The sequence below is a fragment of the Trachypithecus francoisi genome, unplaced genomic scaffold, assembly GCF_009764315.1.
Source record: "Trachypithecus francoisi isolate TF-2019V2 unplaced genomic scaffold, Tfra_2.0 Lachesis_group0, whole genome shotgun sequence".
NCBI lineage: Eukaryota > Metazoa > Chordata > Mammalia > Primates > Cercopithecidae > Trachypithecus > Trachypithecus francoisi.
Genome location: NW_022681453.1, coordinates 161,584,213 through 161,611,124, shown reverse-complemented (window position 1 = coordinate 161,611,124; position 26,912 = coordinate 161,584,213). Strand labels below are relative to the sequence as shown.

The following is a 26,912-nucleotide window of genomic DNA, read 5'->3' as shown; positions in this document are numbered from 1 at the left end:
TCAAGACAGTAGCACCAGGTAAAAATCTTAGATGCCTGATTAGAGTGTCCTCTGGGTGTCAGGAAATTAGAAGATTTTTGGATGTGCAGTGAACAGTGAGGTAGGAAGATAGGGGTTTATAGTGGTTATGAGTATGGACTTTGGAGTCAGTCAGACCTGCATACAAAACTCAACTATACCACTTACTAGCTGTGAGACCTTGGGCAGGTTAAACTGGACCTCAGCTTCCTCACTGATAACATGGCCATGAAAATACCTGTCTCACTGGTTATTATGAAGATTAAATATGACATCCTGTGTAGAACATCTAGTTAAGTGCCTGGCACAGAGCTGGTGCCAAGTAAATAGAAGCTAACCTGATGATGCATTCCTTGAAATGTCTTTTACTCTGCAGGTCGTCAGCTTGTTCTGGAAACTCTTTATGCTTTGACATCAAGTACAAAAATAATCAAAGAAGCAATGGCAAAGGGTAATGTATAGAGTGCTTTCTTTTTTTTTTTTTTTTTTTTTTGAGACGGAGTCTCGCTCTGCCGCCCAGGCTGGAGTGCAGTGGCCGGGTCTCAGCTCACTGCAAGCTCCGCCTCCTGGGTTTACGCCATTCTCCTGCCTCAGCCTCCCAAGCAGCTGGGACTACAGGCGCCCGCCATGTCGCCCGGCTAGTTTTTTGTATTTTTTAGTAGAGACGGGGTTTCACCATGTTAGCCAGGATGGTCTCGATCTCCTGACCTCGTGATCCGCCCGTCTCGGCCTCCCAAAGTGCTGGGATTACAGGCTTGAGCCACCGCGCCCGGCCTTTTTTTTTTTTTTTGAGACAGAGTCTCGCTCTGTCGCCCAGGCTGGAGTGCAGTGGCCGGATCTCAGCTCACTGCAAGCTCCGCCTCCCGGGTTTATGCCATTCTCCTGCCTCAGCCTCCCGAGTATCTGGGACTACAGGCGCCCGCCGCTTCGCCCGGCTATTTTATATTTTTTAGTAGAGACGGGGTTTCACCATGTTAGCCAGGATGGTCTTGATCTCCTGACCTCGTGATCCGCCCGTCTCGGCCTCCCAAAGAGCTGGGATTACAGGCTTGAGCCACCGCGCCCGGCCTAGAGTGCTTTCTTAGCTAGTCATGTACAGTATAATGAAACTTATTTTGAGCTGCATTTTACAGCCTGATAAACTAGAAGAATGCTTTAGAATGTTTAGTTTTTTAAAACTACATTGAGTTGAAATATGGTTGAAAATGAATTCTGATTAGAAAAGTCAAATTCTTTATAAGCATTAATTCTCTTTTTCCTTCATAGGTGCTTTGATCTATTTACTGGATATGTTCTGCAATTCAACACATCCACAGGTTCGAGCCCAGACAGCAGAACTTTTTGCCAAAATGACAGCAGATAAACTAATAGGTCCAAAGGTAGGCACAAAATAAGTTCTTGAAAGGAAATTAATTATTAAAGCTTTGTTACTTTGATACTGATTTCAAGAAGTTTAGTAAAATCTGAGATGGTGAGGATAAGGAAATGATGTGATGTGAAAGTTGGAAAATTGACATTCCAGAAATTGTTCTTATATATTATTGTTTGAGAAAACTAGAGTCAGGGAAGCCTGTACTGGAATTGAAAAGTCTTAAGAGAATGTTTGGATTATGATGATAAACTGTTCATCTCCCTCAAAGAGAGAACAAAAAGTATATCAAGACTATGACAGAAAATAGATTAGACTTTCACACTTCAAGGATTGGCCTGTGGAAATAACTAGTGAAGGAGATGGTGGTTTGTGTCTTTTACATTCCACACCTGAATTGTTAAGGACATGCCACCCTCAGCAGTGAATTCATATAGGGACATGAGTGTAACAGCACCTCTGGCTTCCAACTCTTCAGGGAGATCTTCTATCCCAAATCTGGAGATAACCAGCTGATGTCTGGATCCATGGTCCAGTTTGAAGAGCAGGAACCTGTTAAAACAATAGTTCTGAATAGAATTTCATTCAGGTGCAAGTGGTATCCATGTCCCTTTATTCTGTTACCAAGTCAGTTTCACAAGTAGTACTCACTGAAGAATCCTCTGTGCCTGACCACAAAGCAGCACCTTAGAGTCATAGGGGAACCATGAAATAAAGGCTCAGGAGTCCTACTTTCAGAGTCTGATTCAGTAGATCTAAGGTGGGGCCCAGGAGTCTCCATTCTTAACATGCTTCCAAAGTGATTCTTCTGAAGTCTATTAGGACTGATATTTAGGGATCATTATTCAAGCAAGTCCACAAAGGCACTTTGGGTAAGGGGGAGGCTAAGGTCCCCTACCTCTATCTAAAGCCAGGGTGGCTTCCCTTGTACACATTGTGCCTCCATGTAAAGTTCAGTTTGAAAAAAAAAGGCCAAGGGTAATTAAACACTTTTTACATTAATAAAACAAATTGGATTCAGTTGTTGTTTTCTTGCTTGATCTCCCAGTCTAGGTACTGAGAATCTATCATAGGACCTGAAACAGTTTTACTTTAGTAATAAGTTCACAGTCTTCAGCAGAGTTGATGAGACAAGGGAGATTACATTTGGAAGCCTACAGGAGGGTCTATAAAATAGTTAATATTTAATATTGAATTTTCTTAAAGCTAGAGCTATGTAGCACATAACTGCAATATCTAATATTAGTTATTTTTTCAATAGTGTTTTAGATGTTTAAATATGTACTGGAATCGACTGAGCCCTTTGGTTATATTTCTGACCTTTGAAATATGTGCGGAACAAATTTTATCAAGCTGACTGTTTTTACACTTAAACTTTCTGTATAGAAAAAACACAAGTATCAACGCCTTAATTGCAAGAGATTCTATTCTAGAACTGTGGTCAGTAAATTTTTTTGTTTTTCAGACAGTCTGGCTCTGTCACCCAGGCTGCAAGTGCAGTGGTGCAATCTCAGCCCACTGCAACCTGTCTCCCAGACTCAAGCCATCCTCCCATCTCAGCCTCCCAAGTAGCTGGCACTACAGGCATGTACCACTACACCTGGCTAATTTTTGTATTTTTTGTAGAGGTGGAAAGATTTGGCCATATTGCCCAGGCTGATCTCAAACTCCTGAGCTCAAGTGATCCACCCGCCTTGGCCTCCAAAAGTGCTAGAATTGCAGGGTGAGCCACTGTGTCTGGCCAAAATTTTTTTTTCTTTTTTGGTAACAGTTTTCTTGAGCTATTAATATCATTGACATACGATACAGTTCACACATACCTAGTGTACAATTCAGTGATTTTTAGTATATTCACAGATTGAGCAACCATAATCAATTTTAGGTTTGATTTTCATCAACCCAAAAAGAAACCCTATTTCTATTAGTAGTCACTCCCCATTCTCCCTTTCCCCTAGCACCTGACAACCACTAATCTACTTCCTTCTGTATAGATTTGCCAAATGCTAGGCATTTTATATAAATGGAATCATGCTATAGTCTTTTGTGACTGACTTCTGTCACTTAATGTTTTCATCTATGTTGTAGCAAGTATTAGTAAATTTATTTTTATTGCCAAATAGTATTCCATGTTTTGGTATCCATTTATCTCAATGGACACATGGATTGTTTCTTCTTTTTGGCTCTGCTCAATTACAATACTGTGAACATCTGTGTACAGGTTTTTGTGTGGACATGTGTTTTTATTAGGAGTGGAATTTCTGAGTCATATGATAATATTATATTAAACCCTTTGAGGAATTGTCAGATTGTTTTCCAAAGTGGCAATACCATTTTACATTCCCCTAGCAATGCATTTATCATCTTCTTCTCTAACACTTGTTATATCTTTTATGACAACCATCCTAGTAGGTATGATGTGTTACATCATGGTTTCGATCTGCATTTCCCTGGTGGCTAATGTTTTCATGTGCTTATTGGCCATTTGTACAACTTTTTAAGAGAAATGTTTATTTACATCCTTCACTAATTTTTAAATTGAGATTATTTATCTTTTTAGTATTGAGTTGTAATTGTTCTTTATATGTTTTAGATACTAGTCCCTTATTATAGATACGATTTTCAAATATTTTTTCACATTTTCCTGATTGTTTCTCCACTTTCTTGGAGCACAAAAATTTTTAATTTTGAGGAGGTCCAGTTTCTTTTTAGTTAGGCTTGTTCTTTTGATGTCGCATCTAAGAAACCATTGCCTAATTCAAGGTTACAAAGATTTGTGGCTATGTTTTCTCTTCAGTGTTATAGTATTAGCTCTTAGGTTTATGTTTTTGATCCATTAGAGTTAATTTTTATCCGTGGTGTGAGGTAGGGGTAGGCCAGTAAACTTTCTATAAGGGGTGTGTTAGTCCATTTTCATGCTGCTGATAAACACATACCCGACACTGGGCAATTTACAGAAGAAAGGTTTATTGGACTTAACATCTGCACGTGGCTGGGAAGCCCTCACAATCATGGCAGAAGGTGAAAGACACGTCTCACATGGCAGCAGACAAGAGAGGAGGGACTGTGTAGGGAAACCTCCCCTTTTAAAACCCTCAGATCCCTTGAGACTTACTATCATGAGAACAAAACAGCACGAGAAAGACCTGCCCCTGTGATTCAGTTACCTCCCACCGAGTCCCTCCCACAACATGTGGAAATTCAAGGTGACATTTGGGTGGTGACACAGCCAAACCATATCAGGGGACCATATAGTCAATATTCTATCCTTTGTGGGGCATGTGATCTCTGTTACAAAAATTGAGCTCTTCTTTTGTGACAGGAAAATAGCCACGGACAGTAAATGAACAAATGGATGTGGCTGTGTTCTAACAAAACTTTATATACAAAAGTAGATGGCAGGCCAGATGTAACCCCTTGTTTGCCAACCCCTGTTGTAGAATAGCTGAGTAACCTGAACATAACTGAAGGTTTATGGTCACAGTATTTGCCTTATGTAAGTTTTTTGCTCAAATGTTTAATAGTATACACACCAGTGAGTAATAAACTTACGTAGTTCTTAGCATTTGAAATGCTTTAAACATCCTGGTAAACTGAGCTTTAATACTGCTTTTTACTGATGATAGACTTGAGTCGTGCATTAAATTGAATTAAATTAGAATACTAAAGCATTCTCAGAAATATGATAGGAAGAGACTTTTGATTTTGTACAGCTGGTCAAATAATGTGCCTTTTTAAAAAGTATCAGATGACAGTAGGTTAGATTAAGTAAACTTAGAAATGAAAGGACTCATGTTAAGACAGTTATCCTAAGTACAATTAAAGTTTGCTTTCGTATCCACTTGTTAAGACTCATAAATATAGCTCTTATATAAGACATTTTAAATTCACCCAACTGGTCAATAGATGATTTCTATAGCAGTCACTAACAAATACAGCTTATTACGAGCATATAGTTCACGTCTAAAAAGGTTATTACTTCAAATTTAGTTTGCTTGCCATAAAAATTTAAATTTTTGTTTCAAGCTATAAAGTATTTTAAAACAGGTTAGTTATTAGGAATTTTTAAAAATACTAGTATATAATGAAATCTGTTAAGACATATCAGATATTTCTGCCCTAAAATTTATGTAGAATGGTTTCAACAGTGATTCTTATTAGACAGCTAAGTATGTTTCAGAAGAGGATTTTGTTAAAAACCTTAAACACAACAGTCGGGCACAGTGACTCATGCCTCTAATCCCAGCTATTCAGGAGGCTGAGGCAGGAGGATTACTTAAGGCCAGGAGTTCAAGACCAACCTGGGTGAGGTAGAGAGACCCTATCTCTTAAAAAAAAAAAAAGTTAGAAATTAGCCAAGCATGGTAGTGCACATGTAATCTTAGCTACTCAGGAGGCTAAGGAGGGAGGATTACTTAAGCCCAGGAGTTTGAGGCTGCAGTGAGCTATGATCAAGCCACTGCACACCAGCCTGGTGACAGAGTGAGATCCTGTCTAAAAAAAAAAAAAAAAGATAAAAAACAACAATAGGCAGTTGTATTAAAGGTGATGTAATTGGCCTGGTATAGCAAGATGGCAGCATAATGTTCTGAGCAAAACTCTTGCTTTATGAGTCACAGATCACTGACTTAATGACTCTGGGTAACTTGTCTGTCTTTAGCTCCACAGTGAAAAAATTTAAATAAATGGCCTTTAAATCCTGCTCTAACTTTTAGGTGCTTCTTTGGCATGTATTTCTCTGGTCTTTGTGAGAATGAGCTACTAGGGGCAGATATACCACAGTGAGCAGGTCAAGCATTGTTCTTACACTCAAGGAGCTGATGACCAACAAGGACATACTTAATTACATTCTCTACCTTCTCTTGTCCTTTGTAGTTTAATTATATTGCAGCACAATACTCTCATCATAGGGAATATAGGAAGAAATAAGCCTGTGAAACCTCTTGTTGAGTTCACCTTGGTGGTTTTATTTAATATATAACAAATGCCCTTCCATGGGAACCCCAGGAGAAATTGCTTTTTTCCTCCAGAAATAGTTGGGTGTCTCTGAAGCAACTGACATGATTTTATTTTGTGGGTGTTCTGTTATGTAACTGAAATTTAGCTCATTGGCTGCTAGGAAATTCAGAGCTAAATTTGTGGTATATCTCCAGCAGTTATGGAGCTTTTTATGTTTCTTTTGTGTACTGACTTCATATTAGTCTTCATTTATTCAAGTATTTAAGCATATGTTATGTGTCAAGGGCTGAGAATACAAACAATGAGTAAGAAAGATTGGGCCTAGAGGGCCCAATAAGATAAGAGGGCCATAAGATAAGATGTGAGCCTCTGACCCAGAGAAGAGATAAACATGATGATCTGAAGGAAAAACACTTTCCCAACCTTCATTTTTCCCTTTGCCCCATGCCTCGCACTAATTTTCATTTTGTCTGTATGTATATGCTAGATGTATTTTTTAAAAGCTGCGTTTTAAATCTTTTCTTGGAAAAACACACAGTATAACATAAAACATGCAACAAAATAAATGCACTAGAAAATACTTGTAAGACAGAGGTAGAATGAGAAAAAATAGTTTGTGCGGGCAGGGGCTATAAGGGAGAGTTGGAAGGGACAGGCCTGGCTAAGGGCGTTCTGCATAGGTAAGGCAAGACCTATGAGGTGTGCTCTGGGAACTTTACCATACTAGTGATACTGAGGCAGGGGGTAAAAATGAAACTTTCTTTTTGGTCACCATGGCAGAACAGAGAAAATGAAACTTGATAGGTAAGTAGGATCAGGTCATACTGAGTCTTATTTAAAGGTACCTTTGCATAAACCGAGGATTATCTTTTTCACTTCAGAACTTTTAGGTAATGGTTATGGCCCACATAAGTCATAACACAAATTATATTAATATTCTATCTTATTAGCAAAATACAAACAAAATATTGAGATGTTTCCAATAGGTGTCTTTTTCATTCTCAAACCTCCTCCTATAGGTTCGAATCATGTTAATGAAATTTCTACCAAGTGTTTTCATGGATGCTATGAGAGACAATCCTGAAGCTGCTGTACATATTTTTGAAGGAACTCATGAAAATCCTGAGTTAATTTGGAATGATAATTCCAGAGATAAAGTGTCCACAACAGTTAGGGAAATGATGCTAGAGTAAGTAAAAACAAAGGTAATAATTTATAGCCTTTAAATAAAATCACTGGGAAGGGCAAACATTTCTTACTGTGCCTATCACCTCTAAAACTTACGCTAAAGATTAATGAAAATGTATTTTGTGACTGAAGTTTGGTATTCATCCCTTTTTTTCCCCAAGGCACTTTAAAAACCAGCAGGACAACCCTGAGGCAAACTGGAAGGTAAAATATGCTTTTATTTTACATCTTATTTTCTGTTGATTTAGTTGTTTTAACTTTTTACTGAGTCAGTTTAATGCCAACCTATAACTGCTTTGTCATTAAGACTCTTGGGATTCCCCTGGAAAATAAGGCTTCAAACATAAAAATTGGAATACTTACTTTTGAAGTTAGTAAGAAGAGCACCCTTTCTGAACTTTATTAAGAAAAAATTCATAATTTGATTACATTAATGGCTATTTGTGGACTGATTAACATTATAAAAAATTCTTTAATATGGTGTGCATTTCTAGCTTCAAGATTATTAAGTGCCTTGACTGTGGTTCTTTCTCTATTTAAAGTTACCTGAAGATTTTGCCGTGGTGTTTGGAGAAGCAGAGGGTGAACTTGCTGTTGGAGGAGTCTTCTTGAGGATCTTTATTGCACAACCAGCCTGGGTTCTAAGAAAGCCTAGAGAATTTCTTATTGCACTATTAGAAAAATTAACTGAGCTCCTAGAGAAGAACAATCCTCATGTAAGCTTCAGTCATCAGCAAAACATTTCAAAGACTTTGCTAACTAGACTGGTGTTTCTCTTACAACCTTATTCACAAAGACCGTGAATTAGGAACTGGCCAGCTCTTTCAGTGTAGCAGCCACATTTAAGTTTGCATATGCCCCTCGATAATTTTTTGCCATGTTCAAAAGTGAAGCTCTTGGTGTTTATGAACCAAAGTTAAAGATATCTATATTGGGAGGATGCTATTTCTAAAAATTACAGAAGCCCTAAAAGAAGGTTTTTACTGTCCATCTCTAATGAATATGTAATTTTAAGGAGAAACCTAAGTGTTCAGTGTTCCTCTGAGAGTGTGTTCTGCTTGGGCATGTGCTACACTCTACTTTATGTATATGGCAGGGATAACCCTAGTCAAAGAAATTGACAGAACAGTAGTAACTATGTGGTTGAATCCTGTATCTGTGGCTGAGGCTACCTGGGAAGCAGGAGTGAGTGAAAAGGTAGCTTTGTTCTTGGTTTGGCAAGCCAAATACCCTGATAGTATATAAGATTTTGTTTTTCAAAGTCTTTTTTGTTTTCAGAAGTTTTAAGATTTTGTTGAGATGGAAGACAATTGACCTACATGATTGTTGTTGAATTAAACAGCCTGGCTACAGAATAAGGTGATTAAGAGCCTGAGTTGTGTTATTAGATGGTCCCAGCAGTACCACTGACCAACTCTGTGACCTTGGGCAATACCTCCTGACTCTGCCTCAGTTGCTGCGTTTATAGAATAATCATAGCACCTGTCTCTGAGGCTGAGGTTCTAATGAGTTAATATATATAGAATACTTAACATAATGTCTGGCACATTTCAAGTGCTTAGAAATTATTAGTTATTATCATTAGCTTAGTAAAACATATTTTAGAAACATGATTAGCTTGCCAAGTATTTACCAGTGCTACTTTCCGTAGTCATATTCCTCTAACAGGATTTTTACTACATACATAGTTTGCTTGGGAAATGCAGTTCTCAGAAGCTAAAACTTAGGAAAGCACATAGCAGTTTCCTCCTATGTCACCTTTCTTTTTGGACACATTCCAATTTTAATGTTAATTTAAGATGCATTTTATTATGGTTCTGGATGTGTGCATCTAGTGATATAAGCTGAAGTTCTTTCCAATCCGTTATCCACAATAGAAAGTGCTTTGTGGGAGCCAGACATGTTAAATGGTAGGATTTTTAATGAAACTGGGAAAAACATTTCACTAGTCCTGCATTCTTCTGGATTATTGTTCTGACACTAACATACTTGCAACATGGTCTAAAAATTTCTAGTAATATCATTTGGGACATGATCTCTTAAACCTGCAGTAGAAATTAGGTATATCTAACCTAGTGAAATCTTGCTTATATTAAAATAGCACATTCTTAAAGTCCTTTGGATTCATGCCTTTTATCAAAGAAAATGGGAAGTTCATTGTTCTCTTCAGATTCATGAGTCTGTTTTCAAGTATCAGCACTTAGAACTTTTGAATCCCTAGTTTTCAATACCAAATACATTACCTTGGATATTTAGGACTGTGTGAGTGTTTTATAGTTGATTTATTTTTGTTTTACACCTGCAGGGAGAAACTCTGGAAACCTTGACAATGGCAACAGTGTGTCTCTTCAGTGCACAGCCTCAGCTGGCAGATCAGGTCCCGCCATTGGGCCATCTTCCCAAAGTTATCCAGGCAATGAATCATAGGAACAATGCCATTCCTAAGAGTGCCATTCGGGTTATCCATGCCTTGTCTGAAAATGAGGTATTGATGAATCACTTAGTAGCTTATAAGCTCCAGAATTTATCTGCGCTCCCTTCTTGACTGATATAAGTTGTAGTATTATATAAATCCCCTTTCTGCCATGTGTCTTTTTGCATACGAACCACATGGTATTTTATTAGTTCTGGGTTTATCAAAACTGGTATTTATCAAATCAATTTTGATAAATACCAGTTTAGATGATATAATTAATAGATTAAATTTTGGTTCAGTTCATTGTTAAACTGAAAGGGATTCTTTTTTACGTATTTACTTATTTTGTTGCAGTATTTACCATGTTATATAAATATTGTTACTCTACAAGTAACCTTCTCTTTTGGGCACTCAGCTGTGTGTTCGAGCCATGGCATCTTTAGAGACCATTGGCCCACTGATGAATGGAATGAAAAAGCGAGCAGATACTGTTGGTCTAGCCTGCGAAGCAATTAATCGAATGTTTCAGAAGGAGCAGAGTGAATTAGTAGCACAAGTAAGTTACTTTCTAGATTTAGCACTATTTTAGGAAAGCAAACATACCAAATAGATTTTTACTGATTTGGTACTGATTTGGTTTCCTTGACTTAAGGTTGGTGAGAGTTAACTTGTGAGTTTGTGTATACACAATTTTATATCTTATATATACATACACATACAGTGTATATGTGTGTATATGTGTATGCATATATACATGTATATTGGTGTGTGTATATAGACACACACAGAAAATGGGGCCAGCTGCCAACAGTCTTACCAACTGGAAGTACTTTTATGGTGTATAAAATTTAAATCTTGGCTAGCCATTGTGCAATTAGCCTAGCTTAGCTTGCTTAGCTTGATTTGTAAAATGTGCTGCATCCTCTTTGGAAAAATTCATTCTGTTTATTTATTCCTTTGTTTCTTAACTCATGTTTAAGAAACATGCCAAGATAATGCCTTTTTCAAAGAGACTGTCCACCTAATGAAAACTGGACTTGATGGATATCCATGTAGATAGATGTTGAAAGAACAAAAAACATGCAATAAATTTAAAAACTTACGAAAACGATCTTTCTAAAATGTAACTCAGAGAACAAATACCACATGATCTGACCTGTAATGGAGTCTAAAACAATCAGACTCATAGAAGCAGAGAGTAGAATGGTGATTACTAGAGGCTGGGGGTGGGGAGAATGGGAAAAAGCTGGTCTAAAAGTACAAAGTTTCTGTTAGGAAGAATAAGGCTTTTAAGATCTATTGTGCAGTATGGTGACTATAGTTAATAATACATTGTATATTTCAAAATTGGTAAGAGTAGACTTTAAATGTTTCCACAAAAAAATAAGTATTTGTAATGGAAGATATGCTGATTAGCTTGATGTAATTATTCTGCATTGTATGCATGTGTCATAACATCACTTTATTTCCCGTAAATACATACAATAAAAAATAATAAAGTGTTTAAATAGAATTCTGAATTCTATTCATAATAACTGAGCCATTCTTCATCTTAAAAACCATTCAGTGGTTTCTCATTACCTGCCAGATGACTAAGTGACATCTGGTATCCTTAAACAGAATACAAGGCCCTGCATCTTTATTATCTGGGCTTCCCATTCTCCCAGCTCCTCAGCCTTACCCGCTGGACCCTCATTGAGGCAAGCAGAGCTGTTGGGTAAATCTCAAAGAGATATTGGATGCTCTGAGGTTCAGACTTATGATTGGCTTGAGGAGTTTGATGTGTAGGAAAGAACAGGAGCTGGTACTACCACTTACTGGCTTTCTGACCTCAGACATGATATTTAACCTTAAAATGCTCAGATTTCTCATCTGTAAAATAAAGTTATGACATCTCGCAGGGTTGTTATGAGAATAGTCCCTGAAAAAAGAGGTGCACTCAGTAAGTGTCTTATTTCTACCTATTCCCTCTGAGTTTCAAAATGGATAGTGAAAATTGTGATACTAGATTATTATTCAGCTTTTATTAGGCTGATATGAAATGTACGATGACCACAAAGATTGATGTTTGAAGAAAATATGAAAATATACTAACGTATTTCAGAGATCGTTGCCTGTTAGTATAGTGCTACTAGGGCAGGCAGCCCAGTACAGGAGCTAACAGCTCAGGTTCTATATTTTCTGGCTCCAGATACATATTTTAGTACTGCCCAGCTCTGTGATTATGAACATGTTTTTTTACTGTTTTACCCTTTGTGCATTAATTGAATAAAATAATTGATGTATAGCATTTAGGATGGTTGATGGCACAGAATAAGATCTCATTAAATAAAAATATCATTAGATACTTAAGCCTGTGTATGGCATTAAAATAATGGTGCACAGGCTGCCTTCCAGGTATGGTCCTGGGGGTAAAATTATTTCTTCAGTGGATGATTTGCATTTTTTCTGTGTGTTCATATATGCTTAATATTTTTTCTAGGCCCTGAAAGTAGATTTGGTTCCATACCTCTTAAAATTACTCGAAGGGATTGGTCTTGAAAACCTGGACAGCCCAGCAGCCACTAAGGCTCAGATTGTTAAAGCTCTCAAGGCAATGACTCGAAGTTTGCAGTATGGAGAACAGGTGAGTCTGCATAGAGGCAACTTTTGATTTTCTAAAAGCCAGGGTCTTGGCTGTGGATGATCCACGAACCTCTGTTCGAGTTCCACTTACAGATATGGTTCTGTTGGCTGTAACTGGAGAAGATCCAGAGCCCAAGGATGGACTTGCATACCTGCCTCATAACTGATGAAAAAGCATAAACCATACACTCAGTATTCAAGAGGATTCTCCTGGATAGTGATGGCATGTTGTACACTTCAGGAAGAAAAATGCTGGAAACCTTTAGCACGGAATATGCAGCATTTAGTGCTGCTTAACTTTCAGCTCTAGGAGTTATTCATGGGTAGTGATAATGAAATTCATTAACCATCCCATAATGCTATTTTAAAAGATGTAGAACATCATTTTTGTTTTCATTTCCTTTCTTGCTGGTGCTTATAAAGTGTTGGGTTTTTTTTTCTTTTGTTGTGACTTCATTTTTCCTGTGTGTATTAGTGTATTTCAGCTGCACGTATTTGCTGACTTCAGGCCTGTTCAGTAATTTAATTTTCCTCCTCAGTTTTATTTTTATTATTGCCTCTAAGGAGTTCCTCATTCATTGTTACTATATAGCCCCATCTACTAATGCTCATTTTTATTGACATGAAATTTACATAGCATAAAATTAACCATTTTATGGTAAATAGTTAATTGGCATTTAGGACATTAACAGTGTTGTGCAAATTCCACTGTATCTAGTTCCAAAACATTTTCATCACCTCTGTACCCATTCAGCAGCTACTCTCCCTTTCTTCCTTCCCCCAACCTTTGGCACCCACCAATCTGTTTTCTGTCTCTGGATTTACCTCTTCTGCGTATTTCATATAAATAGAATCATACACATGTGACCCTTTGTGTCTGTCTTGTCACTGAGCATGTTTTTAAGCAGCATCCATGTTATCAATGCTTCATTTTTATGTCTAAATATGTCATTGTATGTAATGCTCCAATTTGCTTATCCATTCATCTGTTGATGGACATTTGGGTTATTTCCTCTGCTAATCTTCTACAGGTTTTAACTGACTTCAGCTACAGCTTTCCTGTAGTGAATTTACTGGATTTGTGTGTTTCAAGTAAAGAAACATTTTTCATGCCATTGTCATTCTATCGATATGATCATTTAAATGATTAAAAATGATATTAAAGAAGAGAAGCAGCACGTATTGCTGCAGTCATTAACTGGTGTGTTTTAAAAAGTATTTTCTTGGTTTTTGCCTATGAGTGTTCTAAACGCCAAGCAGAGGCTCTCCTGCGTACCACTTGTAGGCAGTTGTCTTGTCCTTGACTTGCCTCAGGATTCCTGGTAATGAAATTAGCAAAGTAATCCTGACACCCACTTTCTGTACCCTAGGGAGGGGAGGAAAGAGGTATAGTAGTTTCTAAATAGGAACTCCCCTACCAGCTTTACAACTAATCACTTCCACTATTGCTTCTTTCCAAGGTTGGAGCAGGTGCCCCCTTCCTTGGACTCACACGGTCCCCTTGTATAACCCTGCTTTAATTCTTACCACGGAATTATTTGACTCTGTCTCCCCTACTAGATTGTAAGCACTTCAGAGACTGTCTTTCTCATCTTTGTGTTCACTGTGCTTACCACATAAGAGGTGCTCAGTAAAATATTTGATATGAACATTGATGTGCAAAAGATATTCACTAAGTTGGTATTTCCTGAATGTTTTGTCACCCAGAAATATCGTTCATCTTAGTTTAGTGCATATTCCCACACATATATTATTTATACTCATGTGTATGTATTTCAAGTACATACATGTACCCATTTTACTTCTGATACTCTGATGCTTTCTATATTAACCAGTTTTATTTTTTCAAGCATGCTGTTCATAACCCTCCTGGTTGTTTCATAAACGTCTTTAGGTCACAGCTCATAATTTGAAAGACTGCTTTAAGTTTTAGCTCAATTTGGCAGTATCTTTTCCCCAAACTCCTTCCTTGAGAATAGCTCATCAGCCCATACACTGTCAGCCATCTGTTACTGTAACAAAAAAATACTCTGCATAGGAATCTTCCTCCTTCAATTACATATAAGTCAGTGATTGTAGGTTCAAATAATAGAGTCCAGCTTTAGCGGGACGGCTGACTCGAGGACTTCTTTGGGTCTGCCTTAATGAGATGTGTCTGGCACAGTGCCTGCTGTGGCGTGTTTGATGAAGGCTAGTTCTTGCTCCATATTTGAGTCTTTCCTCACTGGCCTTCTTCTTTGTTGCTTTGGAAGTTAGTTTTTCTTTTTGTCTTCCAACATCCAGCCCTTGATTTTATGTTCAAAGGGCTTGTTTTACTTCCCTAGGTGAATGAAATCCTGTGTCGTTCTTCAGTCTGGAGTGCCTTCAAAGATCAGAAACATGATTTGTTCATTTCTGAGTCACAAACAGCAGGATACCTCACAGGTAAGCCATACCTAATTGGTTATCATAAGACACCTGGCAGAAGCCACTTGGACCTTTCTTTTGCCTTAAGTAGACTTAAAATTGTTTTTAGAGTGTTTCTTAGGCTACTGGCTGACCTTTCTTGGAGGTGCTATGAGCATGTAGACCTCTGGTTTTAGCCTTATATAGCATGCAAACTGTTGTTGTGTTGAATAGGTACTGACTAAAGCATGTATTTTGTTCAGTTTTGATCCAGTTAATTGGGTCATAGAATATATTTGGAGCATGTCTGTATTAAAGTATTTATCTTGTAAAGAGAATGAATAAATATCTGCTGAGGAATATCAGTATCAGAAGCATGATATCATCATTCCATATCTGTCAGAATAACAGATTAAAACTCCAAATATGTATAATTGTATGTAAAAGATATTCTTGACTGGGCGCAGTGGCCTGTAATCCCAGCACTTTGGGAAGCCGAGGCGGGCAGATCACAAGGTCAGGAGATCGAGACCATCCTGTCTAACACGGTGAAACTCCCATCTCTACTAAAAATACAAAAAATTAGCCAGGTGTGGTGGCAGGTGCCTGTTGTCCCAGCTACTCGGGAGGCTGAGGCAGAAGAATGGCGTGAACCTGGGAGGCAGAGCCTTGCAGTGAGCCAAGATGGTGCTACTGCACTCCAGCCTGGGCGACAGAGGGAGATTCCGCCTCAAAAAAAGATATTCTCCTAAGTTTCCAGTGATTGGTTTATGGTTTTGCTAAATATTTAGGGTGTGTCCTTTTATGGGGGTGGAATATATAGGAATGAAAGGATGTTTTACTGCTTTGGTTTCAAAGGATACTATGTTTAAAACTCAGAACATTTGTTTGACACACTAATTGCATAATTTTAGAATAGTCATTTTCATATAGGCTTCAACATAAGAAAGTCAGACTATTGCTGAATGCTAAAGAGCAGTATCTTGTCTGGTATAAAAGTTTTTAATTTGAAATTAACCTTAGGAATATGAGGCGGTTCTTGCTGTCTGCCTGAAATTGTAGTATATAAAAAGATGTCAGCCCTGCATTCTCTCCTAACCAAAGATGATAGAGATAAACTAAGAGAAAAAATTATCACCCAGGGTTTCTAAACCATTGTAATTGTTTTAATCTTGATTGCTAGTATAGAAGTTTATAAAATCATGAAGACTCAATCTGGAATATTCAAAACTAGGGGCTTTGGAAGAAGTTTTACCTGGTTTTAATTTTAAACTTAGTGTGACACTTTTTTTCTTCACCATAACCACTTTAATATTGACAATCCTAAAGTTGGAGCAGAGTCCTAAAATGTATAAACATGCAGTGCTTTGGCTGCAGGTCTGTCCTGTTCAGAACAGTGTCATAGGTTTTTATTTTAACTTTTCCATCCCCTGTCCCTCATATCTATGGAGAAAAATACCTAGACCGTGGTCTTAGTCTATCCCATATCCTCTTCAGATTTGGTGTTAAAACTATAGCTTCTAAGTAGGAGTTTGTTCTTATAGGCACTATAAAAACTTTACCTCTTTAGCCTCTGTCCAAAAATTTACATACCACATTTTCATGGCATTACATTCATTACTTTGTGTATAAGGATGGTATGATTGAAAAAAAAAATCTGTCTTATTTTTATTATTTATTTTTTTGAGACAGTCTCACTCTCTCACCCAGGCTGGAGTGCAGTGTCGCGACCTCAGCTCACTGTAACCTCTGCTCCCCGTATTCAAGTGATTCTCCTGCTTCAGCTTCCCAAGTAGCTGGGATTACAGGCTTGCCCCAGCATACTCAGCTAATTTTTGTAATTATTATTATCATTATTATTTTTAGTAAAGACGGGATTTTGCCATGTTAGCCCTGCTGGTCTTGAACTCCTGGCTTCAGGTGATCCACCCAACACGGCCTCCCAAAGTGCTGGGATTACAGGCGTTAGCCACCACACCTGGCCTCTTTTTTTTTTTTTCTTTTCTGCGATGGAGTCTGGCTCTGTCACCCAGGCTGGAGTGCAATGGTGCAATCTCGGCTCACTGAAACCTCTGCCTCCCAGGTTCAAGCCATTCTCCTGCCTCAGCTTCCCAAGTATTTGGGATGATAGGCATGCACCACCATGCCTGGCGAATTTTTGTATTTTTAGTAAAGGCTGGTCCCAAACTCCTGACCTCAGGTGATCTGCCCACTTTGGCCTCCCAAAGTGTTGGGATTACAGGCTTGAGCCAGCACTCCCGCCTTTTTTTTTTTTTTTTTTGAGATGGAGTCTTGCTCTGTTGCCCAGGCTGGAGTGCTGCAGCATGATCTCAGCTCACTGCAACCTTTGCCTCCTGGGTTCAAACGATTCTCCTGCCTCAGCCTCCCAAGTAGCTGGGATTACAGGTATTCACCACCATGCCTGGCTAATTTTTGTATTTTTAGTAGAGATGGGGTTTTGCCATGTTGGCCAGGCTGGTCTCGGACTCCTGACCTCAAATGATCCACCCGCCTCATACTCCCAAAGTCCTGGGATTACAGGTGTGAGCCACTGCACCTGCTCAGCCTTATTTTTCTTAACTAAGAGTAAATTGGCCCTGAAGAATAGTAATAGGTCTATTATAAGCTTCTCTACAGGAAAGTTTGTTCTAACTCTTTTGTTCTGTCTTATCTATCATTCTTTGACTTGATGAAATAAAAAACGTGTCCTTGACTTAGAGTGTGAACCTTTAAAAGGTCTGTGGTTAGAATCCAGAAGAAATAGGGGTTTATCTTCAGAAACCTGGACTTCATTTGGTCCTCACCCCCATCCACATGCTCTAGTAACTATAGGGAAAAGGTATAGGCAGTAAAAAGCTTCTTGCCTTTGCTTTTACTTGGATCTGTGGGGTGGCTTCTGAATGAGATATGAAAAGTGGCTGTGAAGAGATTAGAAGAAGGTTAGGGAAAAAGCAAAGTTGGGGTATACAAATTTTTTCCCATCCCTGAGCCAGCTGAAGGGACAGCAAGTTCTGTACAGGCCTGGCCAAGTGGGGAGATGGTGTAAAACCCAACCAGGAAGGGACTTGGAGATGAGTCTTTCAGAAGGCCATTACTGAAGCCTGCAGACATGGCCATGTAGAACAGTCTGGACAAGCTATAAGCATTGTTGGCCCCAGAATTGTGAAATTCTGGGCATGTTATCAATCTAGGATGTTCTTCTGTAGTGATGTTAGTTGCTTGAGATTTTTTCGTCAGCTCTAGTCTGTCCTATTTGAAAGGACCAACTTGCCGGCTACAGTGGCTTTTGTCTGTAATCCCAGCAATTTTGGAGGCCAAGGTGGGCAGACTGCTTGAGTCCGAGTTTCAGACCAGCGTAGGCAACACGGCAAGACCCTGTCTCTACAAAAAAATACAAAAATTTAGCCAGGCATGTTGGTGCATGCCTGTAGTCCCACCTACTCGGGAGGCTCTCTTGAGCCTAGGAGGCGGAAGTCACAGTGACCTGAGCTCGCACCACCACACTCCAGCCTGGGCAACAGAGCAAGACCTTGTCTCAAAAAAAATTAAATTACATTAAAAATGAACTATTTCAAGAGTTAAAGCTGCTAACTTGCCGTCTGCCTGAAATTGTAGTATATAAGATGTCAACCCTACGTCTTCCTCTAACTGCAGATGATGTAGGCAAATTAAGAGATAAATTAGGTAAATTTACCACCAGTTGGATTGATGTGTGCTCATTGAGTTGCCAAATGTTTTTTGTGTTTGAGCTTTTCATTGATGTATATCATGTGTTTGATAAAAGGGCATATAGTTCTAATAATGGTAAAATACCATGATGTGGAACTCCAGGAATTTATAGTGTTGTGTTGAATTGGGATTGCATTTAATTAAAATGTGCCCTGTGCTACTTCCAAACTTCAGAAGATACAGATTGTACCCAGCCCCTCTGTAATCATTGAAATCAAGGTTGCTGACTGGGCGCGGTGGCTCACGCCTGTAATCCCAGTACTTTGGGAGGCCGAGGCAGGCAGATCACGAGGTCAGGAGATCAAGACCATCCTGGCTAACACAGTGAAACTCCATCTCTACTAAAAATACAAAAAAATTAGCCGGGTGTAGTGGCGGATGCCTGTGGTCCCAGCTACTCCGGAGGCTGAGGCAGGAGAATGGTGTGAACCCGGGAGGCGGAGCTTGCAGTGAGCCGAGATGGCGCCGCTGCACTCCAGCCTGGGCGACAGAGCGCGAGACTCTGTCTCAGAAAAAAAAAAAAAAAAGAAGAAATCAAGGTTGCTGTGACAACACACATCACCAACCCTTTCTTCTAACTGATGTCTTTAGGTGAGTTTGGCAGGTTAGGTGAATTTTATTTAGGACATGGGGAAAGATAAAGGAGTGAATTACTACCTCGAAGAAAGATAAAAATGACCAAAACTATGTTGTCTTCTCTCTGGCGGCTGAGTAAATGTCATTCAGTCACATGCTCAAGATTTGGGGTAAAAATTTTAAAGTCCTAGCTAGGTAGGATTACTCAATATTGAAAAATTGAAATGAGACTGCCTATTTCCATAGTTTCTCTAGCCTGGCATATTTTGTTTTATGACAAATGCTTGTTTAAAGGTGCCTCAGTGGAATTTTTCCTGTGGATGCAGATAAATTGTGGTTACTCATTATCCAGGGCCCTTGATTACTTAGCCATTTGTTAGGTTCTAGAACAGCTTGGTGCTGCCTCAGGGCCTCATAAAAAATAATTTCAGCAGTGAAAATCCTCAAATTACCTCACCTAGAAAATCAGTAGCAAAAGAAGGAACACGAAAAGGAACAGAAGCCAGGGTGAAGATGCTTTTAGAAGCCAGAATTGGAGATAACTTTTCACATATATACTTCATCATGGTAGCCAGTTTGGTTTTGTGGGATTCTCTGTAAATTTTCCATCTTTTCTCATTTCTCTGAAGTCCATCAGCCTTGTGCAAACTTGCCACATGTCCATTCCTGGCATCCCATCTGTCTCTGGAGAACACAACTGCTCTATTCCATGGAAGTGACCAAGCAGCACCTTTTAGCCCCAAGAAACCAGACATATCCTCAAGGAGAGGCCAGGGGCCTGGGGAGAGCACCTCAGATTTCATTTGTAGAACTATCCAGGAATTGATTTTGATTTGCCTTTCCTAAAGAGGCAAATGATGGTACTAAAATTTGGTTTCTTCCAAGCCCATCGTTTCACCATTTAGATTTTAGCTCAGAGGTTCCCACATTTTCTCAGTTCACAGTGCCCTTAATAGCGCAGTAATTTTTTCATCCATTCCCAAGCCAAAAGAAATACCTAATTAATGAAGTAATTGCAAGACAACTTGAAAGGAGTTGTTTGTATGGTAGTCAGCAGATGGCGCTGTGTTTCCAATTTAAAATAACCAGCAGTTAGCTGGATGATGTGGCAGGCACCTGTAGTCCACGTGGACAGGCCTAGTCCAGCTACTCATTAGGCTGGGGTGGGAAAATCACTTGAGCCTAGGAGTTCGAGGCCTGGATAGGGGGGCTTTTAGGGGAGTTGCTTGAGCCCAGGAGTTCAAGGCAACATAGACCCCCATCTGTTAAATACACACACACACACACACACACACACAGGTGAAGAGAATAAATAAATATCCAGCAATGCCCCAGGGTGCCTCAGCACACAGTTTGAGAACTGCATCATTAATCCACTTTCTAGATGTAGCATTCGTGGTTTGGTCTCGTAACCTACTATTTTGATGGGAACCAAGTTGAACCCACAATCAGAATTGCTCGGAAACCACACAGTCTAGAGTGTTTGAGGTCTTACTGTTAAGGGTCTTACATCTTTGATGAGACCTACTGGATAGTTTTGCAGTAATGGTGCTGCAGCCTACAGTTCAGAGAGTGACAGGTGGTGGGAAATGATCACAGGGTGCTGCTGCGCTCTGAACTGCGTTGTTAGAGGGGCTTTGTTGACCTGCTGGCCTTTTTCCTGAGCAGACGGTGAAAGGCCTGGCATCCTGATTGGCTCAAGGCAGGAGTTGATAGATGCAGTCTCCCACAGTACCTTAAAAAGGGGAAATATTTTTTGTAAGCTCTACAAGTACAAGGTTTTTATAAGTACAGCATTCCAAGTACCTGGGCACTCTGGTTGGCTTCAGTTACAGCTCACACAGGCTGAGTCATCTCTGCCCATGTATCTGTGCAAGCCATTTCACATCCACAGTACCAGTATTTCTAAGGTCAAAAACAAGATGAATTTGAATGGTAGCCTTTTGTCCTCCACCAATCCCTGTTTCTACCTTCCTCAAACTACTCTGCTGTTTGCGCTTCCTCACAACTTCCCTTGCTGCTTATATTTCTTTTTTCCCCTCAGGTGTCTCTCCTTCCCTTCTAACTGGCAGCAGCCCCCTTCACCTCAGGAGTGGGCTTTAGATCCGCTCTGCCAGGCAGCTTGCTAACTTCTGTGTAGCTCTCTGAAGCAGGTAGAGAAACGTTTTGCTAAATGCATGCCACTCCCACTGCCTTTCTAGTCCTAACCCTTCATTGTTCCTTAGTTGTTTGCCTTGTTTCCTACAATTTCAGCTAAAACTATTGCTCAGTATGCAGTATTACGCTACAGTGTCCCTTCCAAGTACTTGTTAGTTTGTGCAGTGCTTCTGAGATGTAATTAAATGTTTATGCAATGTTTAAAATAAACTCTAGAGGGCTAAAGCCATTAATATGCCCATAGGACACATCTCGATAAATGCTGGCGTGTATAGCATTTTCGTGCAGTAGAAACAGAATCAAGGGAGAAATATATAACTAAAATATCAATACCCTTTCACGTAGCATTCTTGTTTTAACCTATGACTGATGGATGTCCAGAGCCTTTCTTTTCTTTCTCAGAGTCCTTGGTGTAGCAACCCTCGTTCATTTGGTGTTACTTGTTACAATAGCATTTCTTTGCACCAAATGAAAATAGGTTAGTTTGAGTGTTGACAGAAGTGTTTGTTGAATTTTGTCACATATGACTTTTGGATGGGCTGAGTGTAGTTTCTTTTGTCTGTTTCCATTTTTGTCCATTTGACATAGTTCTTTTCAGTGCTCGGAATTTTTTGAAAGATTGAAAACGAAAGATTCCCAAATGTAAGAAGGAAAATTTTTTCCCTATTTCCACACCAGTGTTAGTGTCCAGCATACATTTTGAAATGATTTCTAGTCTATAGTACAGGCAGACATGAAAATGGTAGTATGTAGCTGTTGATTAAGGTATGGATGCACATTTAGGTAATTGAAATAGATGATGAGTTTTGTGTGATGGAGTGCCTGAACAGGCTCTGACATTTTTATAAAGGTCAGTGCTTTCACTTGACTCTGCTCTCTAGAGGTGTGTGTGTTCCTTTCTTGCAGGACCTGGAGTTGCTGGCTACCTTACTGCAGGTACATCCACGTCGGTCATGTCTAACCTGCCACCTCCCGTAGACCATGAGGCAGGCGACCTTGGCTATCAGACTTGAAGTATTCACGACAGACAATAAACACTGAAAGGCCAGTGCCGAGTCCGAGTCCACATTCCTCCAGCTGATACGTTGAAGCAAACTCTTACTGCCTTTCTCCTGGTTTCATGACAGTGTTACTCCTTTTTCTATAAATATATTTTTAGGAAAAAAGTCAGTGATTCTAATTGTATCACATTATAAGAAAGCACTCTGTGGATCAACCTAAGTGGGTACACAAGAATTTTTTTTTCTTAGTGTATGTAAGCACATTTGTTCCTTATATCTGTTTACAAAACTGTGAATCAAAAAGACAAAACTTCCTAGTTTTTGTAATTTTTTTTTTGAATTAACATGACTGTAGGGTTGAGCTACAGTCAACAGATATTGGGCTAAGTCACTTTTCCCCAGGAAAGAATATTTCCCTCTCCTGCATCAAGTCTGCGTGGCCATCCTCACCCCACCGTCCAAGACTATTAGGTTTTGTCCCTGCACTCCTCACTGGCATCCTCAATCATTAACTTCTGAAAGCTCACAGTACACGTTAGTATGTATAACTGGCTTTACCAAATTGAATGAAGAGGAGCTTGTGCAAAAAAATTTAAAAATGGATGTCAAGATGTTATGTAAGAGATTAGTGTAATTGTGAAATGTTCTATACACTATCAAATATATAAAGCTTTCTATATTGAATGTACATTATACAGATCATTCATATGTGTACATAAAATTTTAAAAATAAAGGGAATTGACTGCTTTGTTAATGAGATATATTTGTTCTCGTTTAATATTGCAGCGACATCTAAGTTTCCAGACACAGCATCTCATTTATTTTTCATACAACATTCAGGAATGGGTCAGGCTGTTAATTATGTGTGACATTAATTCTATTTTTAAGAAGAGAAAATTAAATAGCCAGAAGATTTTTCAAATAACAAGTCTCAGCACATAGATTTTCTCGTGTGACCACAAACTACAAGAAAATATAAACATGGAGAATATAAACAAATAATTCTTAAAGAATGGGGAAATACCCACACTTCCAAGTTTCCTTTCAAAGCAAAAACCGAGTTTATTCCACAGTTGATGTGTAAGAACAGCCAAAATGGAAACTTACTCCTATTCCAAGTCACTAATTCAAACTTTTGCATCAAGTTTATCATCTTTCACAGATTATGGAATAATATGTTAATGGAAGTATTTTAATATGTAACTAGGGTTTTAGTTTCTAGACAATAGATGGCCATAAAAATGTTCACTGAAAGAAATTATAACAGCTAAATTGGGATTAGGTATTTAGGAGAGCATAAATCAACATAGCAATTTTTTCTTTTAAATACTAAGAATATAAGTATTGTGAATACAATAAAGACCCATTAAACTAGTCTGTAATCATTGATGTTTAGATGTCAATAATAGTTAACCTTTACTGAATATTTACTGTCTGCAAAGTATTGTATAACCTCATTTAATCCTCAGAACAAACCTATGGGCCAGTTAATCCTCAGAACAAACCTATGGGCTTGGTACTGATACAATTCCCATCTTCCAGGTGAAGAACATGAGGTTCAGATAAGTAAAGCAGCTTACTAACAGTCACACAACTAGTAAGTAACAGAGTAAGAAATCAAAACTCTTAATGTGACGCTGAGGTGTGTATTCTGAGCCATTAAGACAGCAATGTCAGGCACGTGTCTGTGATGGGGAAAGTTGAGTTTTGATATTTGAGGGTGGAGGCTTTATCTGAGATTTAAGTATGAAGTCGTTTGCTCCAGTCCTGAGATACAAAAGTGAGACAGCTTGAGCAGGGTAACAGGAAAGTGTACATAGGACACCTGGAGGGGTGGGGGTTGTCGGGTATGGCTGGGGGAAAAGGATCCAGAGAGAACCCAGCCTGAGACCCAGGGAGGAGCCAGCTGGACGGTGTCCTAAGTGTCGGGCTGACGCATTAACATCAAACCTAATAGTGATTCAGGAATGAGATCTGTGTTTTAAACAGCAGTGTGGAGTGATCACTTTGGTGTGTTTGTTGGGGGGGGGGGCTGTTTAGAGGTAGCAAAACTCAGAGATACACCCTAGTAACCCACAGTCCATCTAAGGAGCAGTGCAGAGGCAGAAACTGGAAATGGGCAAGAGACCATGCTGGACCCTCGTCCGTCCACCGAGGATCATCACCAGATGCTCAAGAATCCCTTTCAGTCTAGAACTTCAGTAATCCTTCTCATGCTGAAATTGTTCATTATATGAAAATTGTGTAAATAAGCTTTATTAGGATTTTGGGAAGAGCACTTGGAAAAAATATTGCAGATAAACTTTCTCGCAACATCCTCTGACTAGGAATTTAACTGCCTACTTGAGTTTCTGGGAATGCATGGCCCTCCTTTTACTGGTCAGCGGCAGTATGACCAAGGAAGGCAGACTTCTTTGTTTCCTTATCTACAAAATAAGGTTCATTCTGAGCCCATTCCTCAAAGGCGTGTTACGAGAATTAAATAGGGATATTATGAGGCAAAAAAAAATCAAAATCAGTCCCCTTGAAATAAGATAAAAACCAGTGGTTACGAGAAATTGGATGGATGTGCTTTCTGTCCAATGAGTTATTAATCAGCTGTTCTTTTAAATGACTGAATTCCTTTTGCAATATGTAATTTCATGGTCACATGTGTGCTCATGCCACTTTTGTGATGGGACAGAGGAGGACAAGGACTTCAGGGAAGCTAGTTGTTTGGGAGTAAACGGTTTTATCTTCCCCCAAAATTCATAGGGTGAGGCCCTAACTCCCAGTGGTATTTGGAGATGGGGCCTCAGGGAGGTAATTAGTGTTAGATATCTGAGGTCATGAAGGTGGAGCCCTCATAATGGGGATAATACCTTAGACACCAGAGAGCCCACCTGTACCTGTTCCCTGACACCTGGCATTCTGCATCAAGAGGTCACATGAGCACACCGGGAGCCAAGTACAAGCCAAGCAAAGAGGCCTCAGAATGAAACCTAACTTGCTGGCACGTTGATCTTAAACTTCCCAGCCTCCAGAACTGTGAAAACTAAATTTGTTGTTTAGCCACCAGTCTATGGTATGTTGTTATGACAGTCCAAGCAGACTAATACATAGTGTTGGCTGGAGCACCAGTAACAAATAAGAAGAGTTTTTTTCATAGATTAGTAGGACAAAGGGCTGGTTGGAGCCAGAGCCACCTGAGCCTTGATGGGACTTGGTATAAATTCAACTCAAGCACCTTCAGAAACAACTGACAGCCTGTCCTGAAGCTGGGGCGGCAGACCCCCAAGGCTGGCCCACAGCACACACCAAACTTGGAATGGGCACTAAGTTAGAACTGGGTGACTGCCTGGCTCCTCGGAGCGTTTCCAGTTTTGTTTTTTTCTTGTGTTTTTTTTGTTTTTGTTTTTTTTGAGTACATGTTAAGTTTTGAGTATCCAGGTTATATCAGAATCACTCCTGGATACCCAAGGTGTAGATTCCATCCTCATAGTAACCCCAAATGTTTGTGTGGATTTTGGTTGAATTCAGTGTTTAACCCATTGTCTTGTGTCACCTGGTCTGTTTAAATTAGGGCAGGAGAACAGAAGGTATCCTGGAGCTGGTATGGACTGAGTTGGGGCCACCTGGACTGTGGTTCTGGCCTTCACCAAGTGACCTTGGAGCTGTCACCAATAAGTGGGGGTCATTAATGTCTCCCTCCTGGGGATGTTCGGGAGATCAAGAATAATAGATGTAAACACCTAATCGGGTGTCAGCCTTATAGACAGAGTGTCTAGGAATGAGGAGCTGGGCGCGGTGAGGTTGTGTCAAGGAAGAACACTGGTTTGTCAGGCAGATTCTGCCCTGCTTAGGTTTCTGACATTGGGCATTAATTTTGTCTATAAAATGCCTGTTTGACCTGGTCAGGAAATCTTACTTTGGTGTTAAGAATCTGTTGAAATATGTATAAACCCTTTATGCAAAAATGCCCAAAAGCACATATTTTAAAAATACCCGAAAACTCAGTCCCACTGTCACCTCAGTTAAAAACCTCAGAACTAGATCACTTCTCAGAATTATTGTTTCCCATAGATGACTTTCTGTGAAATAAATTCTTTAACTCCTCCATTGTAGTGGAAACTTCAGGCATTTCTCCTGGTCATCAGTGCTTTCCTATTACTAGTTGTTACTACATGTGTTGTTTAATATGTCATTTAGCATTTAAAGCAAAGAACTTCACGTCTGGATTATTGACCACTAATTTCCAAACTTAGGGAGTAAAAGGTGGGCGAGGCTACTGTGGGTTCCAGGGTCCCATGAATACAGCAAATAGGGTGGCCAGTTTAAAACGTTTGTTTTGCCATCAAGCTTATGAAAGAAGATGTGTACATTTCCATCATTTTTACAAATCCCCAATTTAGGGAAATAACTTTGTAAGAGAAGAGAAAGGCCCAGAGCTGTTAATGAAAACTCTGTTATTTACACAAGAATGTTTCATGCTTAAATTTTTTAACATTGAAA

At 39.3% G+C, this 26,912-nt stretch overlaps 1 protein-coding gene across 1 annotated transcript in view; it reads left to right on the top strand.

Moving 5' to 3' along the window:
* The window catches only part of DNAJC13 (DnaJ heat shock protein family (Hsp40) member C13), a 123,699-nt gene extending 100,519 nt beyond the window's left edge, over positions 1-23,180 (top strand). The window contains exons 47-56 of the mRNA XM_033212670.1: positions 395-469; positions 1,285-1,397; positions 7,363-7,532; positions 7,693-7,735; positions 8,074-8,247; positions 9,837-10,016; positions 10,363-10,503; positions 12,430-12,573; positions 14,897-14,996; positions 22,326-23,180. Of these exons, the coding sequence (XP_033068561.1) occupies positions 395-469; positions 1,285-1,397; positions 7,363-7,532; positions 7,693-7,735; positions 8,074-8,247; positions 9,837-10,016; positions 10,363-10,503; positions 12,430-12,573; positions 14,897-14,996; positions 22,326-22,432 (1,247 nt within the window). The 3' untranslated portion in view covers positions 22,433-23,180. The remainder of the gene's footprint in view (positions 1-394; positions 470-1,284; positions 1,398-7,362; positions 7,533-7,692; positions 7,736-8,073; positions 8,248-9,836; positions 10,017-10,362; positions 10,504-12,429; positions 12,574-14,896; positions 14,997-22,325) is intronic.
* The last annotated feature ends 3,732 nt before the right edge of the window (positions 23,181-26,912 follow it).